The sequence below is a fragment of the Branchiostoma floridae genome, unplaced genomic scaffold (genome assembly GCF_000003815.2).
Source record: "Branchiostoma floridae strain S238N-H82 unplaced genomic scaffold, Bfl_VNyyK Sc7u5tJ_1421, whole genome shotgun sequence".
NCBI lineage: Eukaryota > Metazoa > Chordata > Leptocardii > Amphioxiformes > Branchiostomatidae > Branchiostoma > Branchiostoma floridae.
In genome coordinates this window covers 863,121-881,684 of record NW_023365714.1, presented here as the reverse complement: position 1 = coordinate 881,684, position 18,564 = coordinate 863,121, and the positions used below count along the sequence as shown (strand labels likewise).

Sequence of the window (18,564 nt, the reverse complement as noted above, 5' to 3'; positions counted from 1 at the left end):
TTTTTTTTTTTTTTTTTTTTTTTTAGTTGTTATCTGTTCTCCATTCCGCCCTTTCTCCCAGCAGATAAGATTCGATCACAAACATGCTGTTCAGTAGTTTTATTTCACATCAAGTACAAAAAACTACACATCAAGTCAATTATGTCGGAAAGCCGACCAAAGTTTCACACGTGTCGATATCGATAACCGTTCCGTCAAGCACACAGACTTAAATCATTATAAGCATGCCTTCAAGAGTTTTTACCATTTCTACTTTTCGTACAATCTCTCGCAAAATGCCCTAACTCATGACAGCGGTAGCACTTATCATCTGGGCGTGCCTGGGCCAAGCCATGTCTCTCCCTACGTTTCAAGCTGTCATACTTTACCGCTTTCAATGATCTACTTGCTCTAGGCATGATCTTACCCTGGTTTTTTACAAACTGAGCAATTTCCTTGTTCACCTGCTTCTCTAAAGTGCTTCCAAACTGATTCACAATCAATTGTCTAAAGAAATCTTCTCGTGCCAACGGATATATTTGGTCAAGAATGATGGAATACTCGTGAGCCTTCTTGTGTCCCTCCCGACGAGCCTGCATCACCAGAGTTTCCACCAGTGCCAGGGCACGATGAGGGTCAAATGCCGCTCCAGGTCTACCCGCGTACTGGACTAGCTCCTCCTTGATGTCATCTGAAGAGCGTCCCCCTCGCATAGCCCCAACCTGCTGCTTCAGAGCATTCAACTCCGTCACTAGCGCCGCGATGTCCTGCATAAATACAACACCGCAAATAAATACCATGTATTTATACAGTCCTCCAAAAACTGGCATGTATTCACACACTTCAACAGTTAACGTTACTACACACCAGATACCCTCGCTTCTAACTTGCAGCACTGACTGGTATGTCAACTGTTAACACCGAGTTTTAATATGGGTTCACACATCATATTGCCTCGCCTCAATCACAAACTCATAACCCCACATCCCCGATGTGAGTCGACGCAAATGTACAATCCAGCGCACCACGCAGCACTGGCATCCTTCCGTAAATTTGCGTGTACATGCCCAGCATGCCATTTCTACCAAGAGTTTCTCTCTACGGCACTCCAGTATTCACCCGGTGAATACCTTGCCCTCTGTCCGTAACTTACTCGTTACATGTTCACATTGAACCTTCACGTGGGAACACACAGTTCTACCACAGCACCCCCGGGTGCCCGTTGAATGCCGCCACTCAAATTTCGACCACACGCCCGGCGTGACAGGTCTGGCAGCACCCAACCTATTACCATATAAAAGCAAATTACTAATTAGGTCAATTATGCGAAAGGTGCGTGTCACGTGCAACGACTACACACGTGCACCCCTTCACAAAAACAGGTATTCACTGCATTACCATGTCAATACTGCTCCCCGCACGGGCCATGCTACAAATAAGCAAGGCTACGGCAGGAACATTCTACAACTACCACTTTTAGCGTGACACACAAGAACAATGTAACTCGACTAGGAAGTCCATAGCTGAACAACCAACCAAGCGACTTACATGTCACACATGCAAAGAACACGGAAGAAAAACACTTATGAAAACCAATGTAACACCTAAGACCCAAACTCATGCCTTACCGTCTGAGCTTGTCCTCCAGCCACAGCTTGTTCTCCTTGCTGTTGCTGTCCCTGCTGTGGGTCCTGCACTTGAGCTCCTGGAGGCTCCTGACGAGCATCTTGCCCTGCCTGATCTTGAGGGACTTCTTGAGAGATGTCTGGCTGAACCTGCGGCGGCGGAGGCGGCGGCGGCGGCGGCTGCTGTTGCACCACCACCACCTGAGGTCTCTGCCCATCCTCCTGCCTGGGTTGGCGCTGACCACCGGCACCACGACGTGGAACCGGTACCTCCTTCCCTGCCGGGATCGACGGTTTCTGAGAAGCCATTCCTATTATCCACGGCATACATTCACGTTAGAATAATTCGTTTAACTCACATCCTACCCAACCCAAGCAAGTTTCCGCCACGCGAAGCTAGATCGGGCAACGTCGTGGACACACGGGAAACTCCACCCGAGTTCACCTCCCACATTTACAAAAGCCAGACTTCAATAAAACCACCCATTAGGCTATATCACGAACACTTTCCCCCACTACCCTGAGAACCAACACCAGGTACCCAATCACATACCTGCCCAAGCAACAAAGTATAAATCGACGCCCCTCCACAACCAAAAACAACAAGTTCCCTTCATAATATCGTTTGTGTCTTACACTAAACAGCCACTTGCACAAACCACTGTCTCAACATACTTTGCCAAAAATACACTTCAAACCTTTCCTGGGAAGCCAAACGGGCGTCGGGAACTGCACGTGGTACTCCGTCGACTCCTTGACGTAACCGACTTGCTTGGTCCGGTGAACTGGGTTTCTCCGGATGAAAGAGACAGTATGGATTCTGTCCACGCCTTATATAGTGTGATTTAGTCACGTGATTCCGGCTGACCAATGATCGCGCAGTGTGAATAGGTTTTCCATCCAGGCTGAATAAAAATTATAGCTCAACGTTCATACATTGTAGCATGGACCCATCTGGGAACTTGACTGCTGCTGGATATTTGCCCCCTCTCCCTGGTATGAATTAACGACTCATCCCTGTTTGTGGATAGTTTAGCTAGTCAAGACAGGTGTACCAAGTCTGAAGCCACTTCAGTATTAGTAAGCAGCTGCATTTTTGCCCCCTCTCCCTGGTATGAATAAACGGTTTATCCCTGTCTTTGACAAGCCCTGGGGAGACAGGTGGTAACCAATACCAAAATGCATATTTACCACCTCCCCCTGGTATAAATTAACGGTTCATCCCTGTTTGTGATCATTGAAGCACAGAAGTCAGGTGTACAAAGTCTGAAGTTACATCAGCATTGTTCTCTTTGCTCACGTCCATATCAAACATACAATGGACAAAGGTCCAAAACACTAACTTTGCCTACTTGTTTTTTACATTGGTCCAGACGTGAGGCAGCATTTTGGTGCACGCCCTACCCAAGGACAGACTGGGCAACCCTCTAGGAATTTTTCTTTGAAGAAAGTACCTCAGGTGGGTTGATATATTGTTTCTAGTTGTAACGCTCAGTCTGGTCGTGAAAAGTGACACAAATCTAAGGGCTCTATAATCATAGTAAAGTTCAGGTAGATCTAGACTGGTTTCCTTTAAACTTGCCATCTTGTTGTGTGCTGATTAGCATATTTGAATTCAAAATCTTACAAGTACAAAAACTTCTGCTGCCTTTCTCCATCTGCATTCATCAGAATGTTTAGTCCATCCTGATGCTTATGTAAGGGTTGATTTGATATTAACTCCAAAATGGAGTTACTGTTTTTGGTCTATATGATGCATGTGTGGGACTACATGTATATCTCAAGATCTGCTAGATGGATTGGGATGGTATTTAGTACATGTAGGTGGGTAGATGGGCACCTGGTGATTGACCTTGGTACTGCAGTCAGAATTAAAAAAAATATCTTTGGCACTGGATGTTCTGTGGCAGTGATATTTAGGTGGCAAATACTTGTTGACAAAAGGGTTTAAGTGGTGGCCATGTAAGTTTGGACTCCCTTAGCTAATTTGCTGTGGTCGTGCAGATCTAGAGTTGCCTATCTTTGTGGTTTTTTGTTTGTGGTTCCAGCCAGAAATCTTAAGAACCTCTGGATGCATTGCGATTCTGTTTGGTATGTGGGTAGTCACTGTGAGCCTGTGTTTTAGTGTGCATTAGCAAGTTGTTGTAGATTTGCAGTGTTTAAAAAAAAAATTAACACCCCCTTATGATGGAGTGATGTAGCAAAAGCAGATCACTGTATCTGTATCTGTATAGCCGATATAACCGCCCTTCAGCGTAACACACCAGCTTTGCAGGCACGCGGCGCAGCAGCAGCTGGTTATATTACACTGAACGACCCGTCACACCTAACTGATTTGAACACCACTGATCCTGACCTGGAAATGGGGACAGCTGTCTGTTTTGATATCCTTTCACCTACTAGTAGGTTACTGTGGACTGTGTGGAGTATATTTAGGTCAAATCAAGTTTCTTCGTCAGCTGTGACCATCTGTGCTCTGGCCTATGGCTGATGGTAGGTGTTAGCTTGGACATGTTTGCTTCTTACATATTAAACCTGTTTACTTGCTATATACTATCATGGGCATGAGAAGCAGGCTTGGATATTTGTCTACACATGTGGGTAAAATACATGACCTTGCAATGAGGAGGAAGGTAAGTATACCTTGGCATGTAGTGTTTTTTCCTGGTGGGGGTGGAGAATTTGATCTATGCAATGCATTAGTTGTATCAATTGTTCCTTGTTGTATTGTATGGCCAATGTTATAGGGAAGAAACCCCCCAATTTGGGAAGCATTTCAATTTTTCTATAGCCAATTACGCTGCTTGTTCTCATCTGGGACTGCCTACGCTCACAGGATAGACACTTGTCTGAGAAATTTGCAAAATTGTTTTGATCTGGGCAATTCCAGCATCTACTGCCTCCTAGACAAGTAGTCCTACTTAAGTCAAAAGGAAAAATCAGTGATCGGCACACAGACTTGACACACAATATTGCCGAACCGAACGTTAGTCTATTATATAGTCATCATCATCATTATATAGTAACCGTGCCTTACAATTCATCCTTCTTCTAAATATGCTAGTGGTTGGCTCTGAATTGGTCTTTTTAAGTGTCATGATAGCCTTCTAGCTTTTATATGACGTCCAGACGAATGTATATTTTAATGTATCAAAAAATTATTGAATCAGATGTTTTATTCAATAATTGTAAATATTATTAAGTGACTTATGTGTTTTTTAGTACATTTCATTGTAATCTCACAATTCAATTCAGCCACCAAGTGTGGCTGTCATGTTTGTGAAAGTGTGTTGTTAAAATAAACCATTCATATAATATACATGTATATCATACCCCATCACAAAATATTATGGAAAAAAGGAATAGTCCTTTGGGATGTGCTGTATTTGCTTGTAACTTTAAACATTCTAAATATAGCTCCTCAGGTTTATTGTTTTCTAGACTGTGTGTGTCTTCATTAAATTATAGGCCCCCTACTGGCTTTCCATAGTACTGCAGCAGCAGGACTTTTGACTTTTAGGTCCTTAGCCAAACATGCTGCCCATTACACTACTAGTACGCAATCCATTATGATGTACAGAATTCAACCATTGCAGCTGACTACCAAATGCTGACAACTGCACAGCCAATCTGATGGACGGTCATACAGCTTTGCCTTCGTTGATACTGTAGTTGAATAGTTTGTGTTTATTATCAAAAGGTACAAAACAATGTATGCCAAAATTATGCCAAGATGTTTACTCCTCTGCTTTAGTTTCACAGGTCATGCGTCAGCAACATTGACATAGAAGTCTTGAGCACTATTAAAGTGTCACAATGGCAGCAAGACCAGGCCTCCCCACAGAAGAGGAGATAGACCAGATGAAGCCTCTTAAGTTAGCAAAGCTTCTACAAGAGTGTGGCATGATCGAGGATGAAATTGAAAAGATGGAAACAGAGGAGGCGAGGGCAGAACTGAAGAAGAGGATCAGGGACATACGGGCAACAGCTGCAACAAGGAGACGTCCTGGACAGGTAATTTATAATGGATTGATTTGCAACATCAATGAGAAAATTTTATATTTCCATAAATTTGATTGATGATCAGAATTTCAGACATGCATCATAATAATTGATATGTAATTTGGAAAGAGGAATATTTTAGATAATTATGAATTATGACTGACTAGTATATAAATTCATTTTAATCATATTGTATACAAAGTACATTGCATAGAAATCTGATGCTACTTTGCCAGGTTTAAGCTAATTCTACTAATGGGACTTTCATGTATTTTGTACATCAATATTCATGTAAGTCTGGTAGGAGTAAATGCTAAATTATCACAACTAATAGGCATAATCATGCAGTACACACACAAAATTTCATGGGACATTGATGAATGGAACTCCATTCATATTCTAGGCTGCAGAAAACTTGAAGGAAATCCTGCGTTTATACAATTTGAAACGAGAACGCCTAGCTGGGTTATGCAACCACAGTATTGCCTACCTTCCCAAGCTGGACCAGAGTACTACAGACATACTTCAGAAACAGTTGGACCGTGCTGCAAAAGACATCTTAACAGACGTACAAGTGTTGTTAGGCACAAAAGAGTGTCCAATCCTTGTAGCAGGTTAGTGTAACCTTATTGACCATAAGGCCAGGCTGTGGACCAATAACAAACCTCCACGTGACTGTATGGTTTGAAGTTGTCTGAGGATGTCATTATACATACAATTCATCTTTTACTGTTTGGATTGTGTACCTACACACCCTGCACTGATAAAAGAATAATATAGTATTACGTACATTGTACATGTATAGTCTGTATAGTGAACATTCTAAATTGAATACAAAACTAGAGTTTCACGACCTCATATCTTTCAGCCAAATGATTAACCTTCTCAAATGAAGTATAATGTAAGTGTCTCCAACTGATTATGCAAATAAGGTCCTCATTTGCATAATGTGTCTGTTGATTATCTTCTCCACCCCAATAGCAGAAATTGTTCAAAGTATTAAAATCTTATCTTAGGCCAATCCAATTTTATTTGTTGCTTCTTGGATTCTGCGATCCTATTTTTCCCAATTTGATGATTTTGAAAAAACAAAAACAAATTAGCAACACCTCCCATGGACAAAATTTCACTGCCTCTGCTCTCCCAATTAGCCTGGAATCCAGCCGTGTTGTGCTGTGGTCGCTCCCCGAAGGTACGCTTCCTGCCAACACGTCTGGTGTTCATTACCATTGGAATGATCGGAATTTGCATATTCGCAGAGATTTTATGCGAGATTTCTGATTGGCTGTTAGCTCTAAGCCCCCTTCAAAATTATGTTTACAATTTGTAATCAAACAGAACACTACTTCTATCTTTCCCGCGAACTTTTCGTCTGCATGACAACAGATCACGTGGCGCCTCGCGATTGGTGTTCTCCTCTCAGAGGTCATCCAATCAGCAAAGAGCGGCAAATATGAATATTCATGAGTCTCCTCATTAGTGACGTAAGGGCCGATCGTTCCAATGGTAACGAACACCAGACGTGTTGGCAGGAAGCGTACCTTCGGGGAGCGACCACAGCACAACACGGCTGGATTCCAGGCTACTCCCAATAAACTATGGGCCTCAAATTCCAGTACCTGTACATGCCCATTTTGGACGGTAGGTTTTCCTTCCCTTATTCACTATTTTTTGGCGAAGCGGCACAGATTTTCCCCGCCACCAAGACATTGGCCATACTTGTAACATATCAGTCAATCTTGCTATGCTATAAAGTTAATGTTGTTCTTGGGAGAAAATAAGGTGCCACACTGACGTTTTGAAATACAGTTTTTATAAAAACACCTAATTTGTAAAACCTTCTTGGCGAAGGTAATTCATTTAATATATGGTTGTAGTTACAAATGGTACAAAGTCTGTCATTTGAAGGATTTCCAACTTTATTTTGTAGGGGGTGATTACTGACTCCCTCAAACTTTCTGCTTCAGGAGAGACATCCTCGGGAAAGAGCACCTTCCTGAACCTACTGTTGGGAGAGAACATCCTGCCTGTGGCACATGAAAGTTCGACCTCTACCATCTGTGAGGTGAAGTACAGGGAGACCAGACAGGCTGTGGTGCATCTACGACAGCCTGATGATCAAGGGGAGAGGCAAATCACTATCCCACTGGACGGTACAGAAGAGCATCAGGCAGAGCTGAAAAGCTACATGCATCTGGAAGGTGCCAGCAGAGACAGCCTTCCTGCAGCTGAGAAGATAGAGATCTTTTGGCCTCTCCCTCTTCTTAAAGTAACATTTTCAGATGTGTCCTCAGCTGCATGCAAAACTCCTATACAATCTATGATAGAATTGTCAGCTTCAGTCTTCATTAATTTGGCAGCATTATATAGATCAGGCCAAAACTTAACTGACAGTAGGCTACATTAATTAAAGGTTCAGAAATTGAATTTATTTTACCAATAGTAATTTGTATCACTCAGATGCCATTATTTGGAAAGTACAGTTGATAATCATTCAATTTTTTTTTCTTGGAGTCTGTTTCTTTAATAATGTTTGTAAATGTCATTGCAAAACATTTAGAACTGTTTTTTTTTCCTTCTAGGGAGGAATAGTGATAGTGGATAGTCCCGGTGTAGGAGAAAGTAAGATGATGGACAAAGTTGTAGCTGACTACATCCCTAAAGTCTTCGCCTTCCTGTACATCATTGACAGCTCCAGGGCAGGGGGAGTGCAACAAGACAGGGTGAGGCCTGACTCATCTTTTTAGTCCACTTTTAATTAATAGTTTTGATCTCTTAAAAAATATGATTTTACCAATCTAGTGCCAATGCAAAATCCTCAGCCTCTATGCCTGTCGGGGATTATTTTAACTCACTTATTGCCATGTGTGAGAGTTATCTATCTTGTAGGGTCGTCCCTTCAGTTTTTGAGAAACTGCTTTCCAAGGGAGTCCTTCATCTTAACAATAATCCCAAATCAAGTTTCTTCCAAATCCCTTCAGTATCATCAGATGAAAGATAGTGGATACTATCTTAAACATCTGACCATTTCCAAACCATATCCAGTTGCTTGAGTAACTGCTTTTTGGCATATCTTATTACTTGGAAGTCTAACCTTCATCGACGTACAAAATAAAGTAACACACTATCATACAGTGACTTAATTCTTTTGCAATTGCACAAAAGTTAGTACTTATCAAAGCAGCTGGATACAATTTCTGTAACAGGCAGAAGTTACTAAACTTCAACAAGCTTGATTGTAATCATGTCCTTTTTAAAAAAAATGATAGTTGGGACAACTTCTCAAGCTGTGTCCAACAAAGAATTCTGAGGACTTTGACCCAGAATCAGCGATGTTCATCGGCAACAAGTGGGACCTTGTGCCAACAGAGGAGCAAGATAAGCTGAAAACAAACACACTGAAGAAGCTGTCAGAGATGTGGCCTGGTCTGAAGAAGCAACAGCTCTTCTTTGTCTCCACAAAACAGGCAAGACTACGATTATGATGAATTAATATGTTACAAGCAGTACTGTCTTTTTTTTATTTTTTATTAAAGAATATGCAAATAACACACACAGTGGTGCCGCAATCAAGCTAAAAGCTTAATATGTTCATAGCACCACTAACAAAATACAAATAATGAAAAGTACAACACAAATATACAGGAATAGTCATAATAACAGAGGTGAAATAAAACAATAAATAATGCAAACATAAATGTAACCAATATTAAACAATACCGCATTGAAACTACAACAGAAAACAATTATACAAAACGTTTAGATTCCAATAAGTACATCTGGGTCACATACAACACCCCAGCATTATCAGCAGGGGAGAGCAGAGGTGAACCCCTAATCAATAACTTTATAACATCTGTTTCCGACAGGGCATCTATATTGAGGGATGAAATATTCACATTTTTGTAGCCTGTCAAATAAAAGTAAACGTTGATTAATAAAGTTAGGGCAGTGCAATAGGAAGTGAGAAATGCAGCACTGTCTTGCATCAGTTGCATGTAAACAGTGCATGACCTGATCTCATGGCAGAAAATTTGTGAGCAAACTTTGAGTTTCCCATCTGTATCTGTTATAAGAGCCCTTTAGCATAACACACCAGCTTTGCAGGAACTCGGAGATCAGAGGCAGCACTCACTCACAGTCATGGCAACTTAGCTGGTTATATTACAATGAACGACGCACCAAACCTATATACTATCTATAGTAACCTTTGCACATCTACATGTAGCTGTAGACGTTAATTAAAGCTTTATATAGGCCAAAGAGAGGTGTCTGACCAATGGAGATTTCTGCTTGGGTCACATTTCCAAAAGAGACCTGGCCGGACTGTTATCAGGAAGGGAAATAAAAGACTTAGTGACTGTACATCATGAAAAATACAAATTTTGGTAGTAACTAATTTTTAACTAAATTAAATGTTTTGTTGCCTTTCATAATATGCAATTCATAATAATATGCCATACTTTTTGTTCCTTAAAAATGCCCGGTCGGGCGCTGGCTTGGAAATGTAATCCTATATATAGGCCCCTAGCATTAGCCAGACTACCGGTACTCTACAATGTAGATCTTGTTTCATTTATATTTCTTGCATGCATTTTTTTTGAAATTGCAAAGTATGCTTTGCTGAACTTTGTGTATAACCAAATTGATTCAGCCATCTAATTATCAGTAGCTTAAAAGCATAAAATGATAAATAACAGAAAGAGTACTCAGTCCATTTGAAATGATTCAAAAGAGGAAATATGAATTCATCATTACCAAAATCATAATTACATGCTGTTCATTATTCCTGCAGGCTGTAGGGCTTGGAGGAATTCTCTCTGAAGACTTCACCAAAGTGCTGGATGGTCTGGACTTGCTGCTGCCAAAAAGTTTGGACATTAAACTGGAAACCCAGTACAGGTGGGAAAAATCTTTAGTTAGTACATGTGTATATCTCCTTTAGTAATAGCATAAGATAATTGTAGACATTGTGTCCAGTCTTTAATTTCTAAACCATTGGAATAAGGAACCCAGTACAGGTGGGAAGAATTACATGACATGAGCTACCGTAAGTACTGTCCATGACTGCTATAAGTATAATTGATAATTACCTTGTACATGTACATGAAATACTCATAAAGGTCATATTTATATTGCAATCCATACATAGTATGGGATTGCAATATATTGTTTTTTGTTTGTCTCTTCTCCTGTCAAATCTTCAAATGGATTCTACTTTTTCATTTTTGGGCCAAATGAGCTGAAATTTGGCATGAAGGTAGGGATAGCAAATACCCCCAGACGTTTTTTTTTCACTTTTTTGATAGAGGCCTTAAAAATTATGATATTTAGGGTTTTTGGTCATTTTTAGACAAAATACATATATTTTGGGCCACTGTGCCCTGGTATTAAACCCTAATGACCTGAAATTTGGTACAGAGGTGCATTGGACATATGAGCACAGGAACCCATAAACACTTTCTTCATAGGCCACTTCAAAAATTATTTATTTGGGAGTTTTTGGCCATTTTTTACTAAAAATGTCTATTTTTGGCTCCTGTGCCCTTGTATGAAGGCTAAGTGACCTGAAATTTGGTATATAGGTGTATTGGATATATGAGCATAGGGCTTCATCAACACTTTCTTCATAGATCACTTCAAAAATGAGTTATTTTGGGTTTTTCGGCCATTTTTGACCAAAAATGTATATTTTTGGCTCCTTACCCTTCTATGAAAACCTAATGACCTGCAATTTGGTACATAGGTGCATGGGACATATGAGCACAGGGTCCCATTAACACTTTCTTCATAGATCACTTAAAAAATGAGTTATTTTGGGATTTTCGGTCATTTTTGACTAAAAATATATATTATTTGCTCCTATGCCCTTGTATAGAAACCAAATGACCTAAAATTTGGTGCAGAGGTGCATTGAACATATGCTCACAGGACCCCATTGAAACTTTCTTCATAGATCACTTCAAAAATTAGTTATTTTGGGGTTTTCCGTCATTTTTGTCTAAAAATGTATATTTTTGGCTTCTATGCCCTTGTATTGAAACCAAATTACCTAAAATTCGGCATGAAGGTGTCTAGGACAAGTGCCCACAGTACTTCATTTTCCCTTTGAGCAGACATTACTTCAAATCGTTGAATTTGGGGATTTTTTCCAGGATGAAGATGGATTGCAATATGCTGTATTTGCTCCTAAGCAAATGTCGGCCTTTCTAGTTTCATTAGCATTTTGTCTGTTTGTGTCCGTCTGCCTGTCTGTTTGTCAACAAGATAACTCAAGAATGGCTGGATGGATGTTCGATACTATAAATTTACATTCCCCCTGTCTATATAAGCAACTTAAGTTTACCTTTTCCATTGTTGGTCACAATTTTTTTCAGGTCACTGCAGCGAATTTCAAGTACAGCTCTGACCCACATTAACTCCCTGCTAAATGTTGCCCGTCAAAACTTGGACAAGGACACCAAAGTAAAAATGTACCGAGTGGCTCAGGAAAGTCTCCAATCATTTCAAGAGGAAGTGAACAAGAGCAAGACAAAACTGGAAAATATGGCAAGGAGCAATATGGAAACCACAAAGAGTTTCCTGTCTGAACTTGTATCGTCTGGTAAGCTAAAGCAGGATATATTGTTTTCAGTAAAGATGCCAGTGCCCTTCTGGGTTAAGAAATTAATTGGGACCTGGTGGTATAGTGCTACTTTGGCAAAGTTGAAAAATGAAAAGAAAGGAAGCAAGGATTTCACCAGACTGGAAGATCTCTACAAAGGCCTTGCAGATGAGTTGGGTCACTGTCCTTCATTTGAACACCACATAACATCCATGGAAATTTCTTTTGAACAGACAATGAAAGAGGTAATTCAATCACTTGAGGATGCCTACAGCAGTCCTACAAATGACCTAAAGAATGTCCGTATTGTCCTGTTCCACAAACCATCATTTTGGGACCAATATGTTGCATTTTGGAAAGGTCTATCACTATCATTGTTGAGCGATAGGTTAGCAATGTGGGGAATGAGCTGAGGCAGGTTTGGGGTCCCCAAGTAGGACAAAGTCCATACTCCGCAACTGCTGGGAGCAAGCACAAGTTGGCACACCCATAGTGGACATCCTGATGCAGGCACTGAAGTCAGAGGAACTGCTCACTGAGTTGGCTGAGAGGCAGATGAAACCACAGCGTGACCTGATGTCTCTGCTGGAAGAGGACGTTACAAAGATGAGGGACATTATGGAGCTGACAATAGAGGGGACTTACAACGATACCAGAAGCAATGATGAGATCTTGCGAACGTATGAGCCACAAAGCTGGGAGATCAACGGGTTTCTTGGCCAGCTTGCAATGTTCTACCTGACTGATATGAGAAAGTACGAGTATGACCTGGACAGCATCACAGGCTGGACGGACACTACGAACAGGCTAGGAGGGGGGTCCTTTGGTGAAGTGTTCCGTGTTCAGGTCCAGTGGAAGGGAGCAGAGATTCCAGCAGCACTGAAGCTGGGAGTCATGCCATACGACTTCATAACAATCGAAACTGCCTGGGACTTCCTGAAGGAGGAAGACAACTTATGGTGAGTCACAGCTAAAGCACCCATATCTTCATCAAGATCTTCACTGTGAATTGTGAGTTCTCATTAGTACCGGTACCTTTAGTTAGATTGTCCACTCAGGTTTAAAGTAATACATAATGTAACCCAGCGTTCCCGCCAGGTTCTTGAAAGTATGCGTCCAAATATTTGGGAGGGGGGTATTGAGCGCCGGAGGCGCGAGACGAGCGCCGCAGGCGCTCGCATTCTAGGGGGGTCCGGGGGCATGCTCCCCCGGGAAAATTTGGATTTTCAAACCCTCTAGAACACAATTTCCTGCAATTTGAGAGGAAAATCATGCGCTTGAGATTGGATGTCGGTTGCCACTTTTACTCCCGTTATTCAGTAACCGACGACCGCCCTCTCGAACCCCCAAAATACGTTATATTAAAAAAAAAAACTATAAGCACAGGGAATCAGCCTTCTGTGATCTGGCCCGGGTATAATTTGTCTAGACATGAAAATTTTGGATTTTTGATGCTTCGCAACAGGACGCTAGCCAGTTCGTCAGCCCATGGAAAAATTCTGCCAATTCTTTCCGTCATTGAATAAAAAAATGTCTACCTCGTGCGATCGATCACGGTTTCGCCATCCCGCATCAAATAGCTTTCCGAGACGATGAAATAACGACGCCATCACACTTTGTTTTTTTCTTCTATTTTTCCCGATGATTGTACTCAAATTTATCGAATCGGTGGGGTTTTACAAAGCCGTGCCGTCATTTTCCACGAGCGTGCGTTTGTTTCCTGCGACCTCAGGTAACCCCGTTTTCTGCGTGAAACATTTGGCTGGATTTCTTTTTAAATAGACCAACAACGTTATACATTACTCGAAGGAGGACGATCTGTTGCCTCTTTGGCAGTGATCAGTGCCGGTGTAGCCTTGAAGCAGTAGCCAGAGAGACGTCCCAACTTGCTGGGCGCTGCGATCGGCGGTCCGTCTTTGGAGGGGGGCGTGCCGCGCCATGTGCCACGGAGTGCACAGCCGACTCGATCGACGCTTGACAACAATATCGCGGCCCCTTTTCTGCCACAAATTTTGTCTTTTTGAAACAAAAGAAATTTTGGAAATAAGAAATAAAGTGTATAGTTTTGGATTCTTCACTTATTTACCGCCCACCGCTTTTTTTAACTTGGATAAATGGCGAAACTTTAATAGTAAATTGTTAGCAGCTAGGGAAGTAAACTTGCCAGACGACACGGGCGGCTACCAATATCACAAAACAAAACGTGTGCTAATACTCGGTAACTTTTGTTTTTTTCCCGGTGACCAATGACAGAGTACAACATTACATTTATCAAACGCTGATTGGTTATCAAGATGATTGGATTTGGACCTGGTGGCCAATCTAGACTGCTTGGCGCCGGCGGCCTGTTGACAAAGATACCGACTGCCAATCAACTGCCCACAGCGTGAGAACTTTTGTTGAGATGTGCAACACTCGCGCAGAACAGTTTGTTTGTTCAATACTAGTATTACCCAAAAATCTTTAACAAATACGTGAAAATGAGGACAAGTAAGTATCATGTTAAAATCAGAATATAAAATCTGCATAAGATTTCTTCCAGAGTTAAAGAATGCTGACTGTCAGATGTATTTCACGGACTACAAAAAATTACATTGCGCAACGGACAGCTCAGACTGGTGCGTGGCTGGGTGTGTCGCACATCATGGGTCCGCTAGTTGTAAAACGTGCCGCGCTCTGCCCCATGCCCCAGACTACTGGGATGACCGGAAAGTGAACAATTTGAAGTATAAATTGTGAAGGTAGGATTCCTTCTTATAAAGACAGATTTTTTTTAAAGAATCCAGATACATTTTGTACACTGGTGGTACAGGTCAGCCTTTCTTTCAGATTTTTTTATGAACGCATTCAGCCGAGCCGAGTGCGTCTTTCCAGAAAAAAATGCGTCCAAAGACGTAAAGACGTATGCCTGGCGGGAACGCTGATGTAACCCTTATAGAAGTGCAACCAAATGAGATGCTAAGATTTAGACTGACATTGAGACCCTTTATCCCACCCTTCACTCATGACCTCAATGAAACTACTATATGCCAATTTGAGCTTTCTCATGAATGAACAAACCTGAGTGCTTTTTGCCCTAACATGGGATCAAGAAAAGACCTGTGAGGAGGTAACAATCAGATTTTACTAATATTAAAATAGTGTATAATATTATAGTGTAGTTGCATGGTGTAAAGCAAAAATGTATATCCTGGAGCATCGCCTAAAAATTTAGCCCTTTAGCAATATATTATTAATATTACTATACAAATTTGTTTCTAAAAAGGGCTCTGGGAATAGTTTGGAGCATTTCAGGGCTGTCAGAACTGTATTTCTATCTATCTATTAATCGTAATTAGGAAGCTGAGGGGAGGGCACATTGTGGAGTATTACGGCACCGCCTGCAGAAAGGAGGAGGGCGGCCTGAGGCTGGGACTGGTCATGGAGCTGTGTGAGGGCACACTGGAGGACAGGATCATTGGGAAAAGGTGAGAGCACAAATGCTTGCATTTACATTTCAAAGGAAATGCATGTCCCAAGTCCCACTACCAAATTTCTGACCAATCATCATCATCACCTAAGCTCAGCTCCTCATTGAAATAAAAACATAGAGCAGGAATCTATTACTATAGGGAAAAGCACCATATTCCCCCCTCTCCAATCATAGACAGAGGGAAAAACAAAATTGATGACAAAACACATCACATAAACTGATGGAAAAAGACTGGTACTTTTAAAACTACCCAAATTTATCAGCAAGCATGAAAACATAATATTTTGATAGATTAAAGGAAATAAGGATATTAAATTCGGAAGTTCCTCAACGTTCCATCATATTGTTGAATCCATTTATTGCAAAATCAAACCATATCATCACAGGGACCATAACCCAGCCTGGTGGGGCTCGAACCTAAGGAAGCAGGCATCAGCCTTCAGCTACACCCAGAACCTGGCAGTACAGCTGTGTGAGGGACTAAAGCACATCCATGATGCAGGCTACATCCACAGGGACCTCAAAGTTGTCAATATACTGGTACATAAATCTCCATGTACTATAACCATGTATTAATGTATTAATTGATAATAACTTAACACAGTAGGAACCATAATTCTAAACTCTCTAAATCTTGCACAAAAGTTTGGAAGTTTATATTAACTTTGATCATACTTCTGTTGTTTCCACATCAATTTCAATGTATTATATATCAATAGACAGCTAGTGTAATTTCTATTCTTATGACATCCATTTATTTTTGGCAAGTACTGATTGTAAACCAGGCCTGCTTACATAGGGGTTACAAGGGCTGAGTACATAAAGAAAAAAATCTATAATATGTATACTTGGTTTAAATTGCATAGTTACATAGTATGTACAAGAATATTATTATAGAATCTAGTATTTATCAACAACAATATTTACAGATGTAAGGGTTGCCTAGAGACACCCCAAGAGTTTTTCTTTGAAGGAAGCATGTACTGTAAATGCAGAAATATTCGCGGTGGATTAATATTCGCGGTTTTCGCGGCGGCCGCTTCACCGCGAAATTAAATCCACCGCGAATATTTCGTCTGCTGGCGCCGCCTAAGGTGCCCCTTTTCCACTCCATGTACATACTACTACTGTCTTTGTCACTGTATAATGAAATGTTTGACATACTTACTACGGTGAAGTCTTGACTGAAGACACACATGTATTTTTTTCATACGACCAACTGTATTACAGTACTGTACAGTATGTTCACCATGATACAAAGGTCGTACTACTGTACACTATTACGTATTGAGAGGGTAGATACGATTAGATCAGTAACAGTGGATCACGCAAGAACAAGTCAAAAGCATGGAAACTGTTCTATCCGTCTGTATAGGACCCTTACCGGGTAACCAGCAAGTGTTTTCCGACTGGCGGTTTGTAGAGGCGCCGGGTTTTACACGGCAGTTCGTGACTACAGTGCAGTGCTGAAAATGCATTGAATTTCGCGGGATGGCGCTACCGCGAAATTAAATCCACCGCGAAATGTCCATTTTGCCGCTACCGCGAAATTAAATCCCCGCGAAATTAAATGCATTTACAGTATCTGATTTTTCTTGTGCAGACTGTTAAGACTGGCGATCTTTTCTTCTTTAAAGAAGAAAAAGACAAAGAAAAAGACAATGATATAAAAAAATCATATAGGTAAGCCACATGACCTGCAGTAAGAAACCTAACTAAACTTTAGGCTATTCTATCCAAAAGGTGACCAGGGACAACACTGTGAAGCTTGCTGATGTTGGACTGACCAAACAAGAGGAGAAAATCACAGGGACAGTAGCTGGGACTGCCCTTTATGCAGCACCTGAGGTGAAGGAACGTAAAGTGTACGACAAGAGTGCTGACATCTACAGCCTGGGGCTTATCCTGTGGGAGATGTGGTATGGGAGAACCCTGTATGGACTGAAGGTCAGTGAGTCAGACAGTGTGTAGAAATGAAATTCTCTTTCAGGTTATAGTAGCAAGGTTATGAGCAAGATTGGATCAGTTTTTGTACCTTCGTTCACCCAGATGGGTAAAATGGCGCATCCCTGTCTTGTAATCAGCTAACCTAGGGCTGTTTCACCCCGAGTTTTGTGTAAGCATGTCGACTGATGATGTTAATCATTCAAAAAGCTACAAAACAAGTAAATATATGTTGTAAATTGGAAAAATATTGTTAAAGAGATTCAGCTAGAGTTCAACGAACACATACCTTTGCCAAATAAACCAGGTTTGTTATGTAGAATGATGTCTGTAGACATAAATGTGTTACTCATTACATTTTATTTTATATGCCTGGAGTTGGTTCATAACATTTCGCCATTGCTTATGCAAATTAGATCCCTATGCAGATTAGATTTACATAATAATATTAAATTGTATCAAGCATCATTTAAGCTATCAGCATACCAAAAATCATGATGATCCTTTCATCCCTTATTCTCTTTCAAAGTAGGAAACTAAACCGGCTCCTGCAGTTCAAGAAAAGACGTTAAGCGGACCCAAACATTCACCTCTTATTCTCTGCCATCTTTCTCAGTTACATATGTGACAAGTTTGAAAGTCCTATCACAGAATGCAGTGGATTTATCTTTCCTCATTAATCATGCAGATTAGCTGTTAATTTGCATAACTAGTATCTCATTATGTAAGTTTTTACTTCGGCTATCTACATACCAAAAATCATGACGATCCGTCAACACGTTCATGTTTTGCTATCAATCATGCAAATGAGATCATCATTTGCATAATAAATGTGTATTGATATTTCCTTCTTTCTAGCTAAAAATGTGACAAGTTTTGAAAGTCCTATAAGGAATGCAGTGGATTTACAAACTTTCTCATTAATTATGCAAATTAGC

General features: G+C 40.9%; 2 protein-coding genes across 3 annotated transcripts; one reads left to right on the top strand and one right to left on the bottom strand.

Annotated features, from left to right (window-relative positions):
• Window positions 1-90: 90 nt before the first annotated feature.
• Window positions 91-2,460, bottom strand: LOC118407572. 2 transcript variants are annotated; one of them, XM_035808071.1, is made up of 3 exons: window positions 2,308-2,460; window positions 1,608-1,915; window positions 91-746 (listed from the first exon to the last, which is right to left on the bottom strand). In XM_035808071.1, exons 2-3 carry the CDS (start codon window positions 1,911-1,913, stop codon window positions 231-233), a joined length of 822 nt encoding a protein of 273 aa, XP_035663964.1. In that variant the 5' UTR covers window positions 1,914-1,915; window positions 2,308-2,460; the 3' UTR covers window positions 91-230. The 2 variants fall into 2 exon arrangements, with proteins under 2 accessions (XP_035663964.1, XP_035663963.1); XM_035808070.1 differs by having other exon boundaries at window positions 2,303-2,456.
• A 2,960-nt stretch (window positions 2,461-5,420) lies between these two features.
• Window positions 5,421-6,264, top strand: LOC118407561. Its single transcript, XM_035808040.1, has 2 exons — window positions 5,421-5,618; window positions 6,010-6,264. Exons 1-2 carry the CDS (start codon window positions 5,421-5,423, stop codon window positions 6,223-6,225), a joined length of 414 nt encoding a protein of 137 aa, XP_035663933.1. The 3' UTR covers window positions 6,226-6,264.
• Window positions 6,265-18,564: the final 12,300 nt, after the last annotated feature.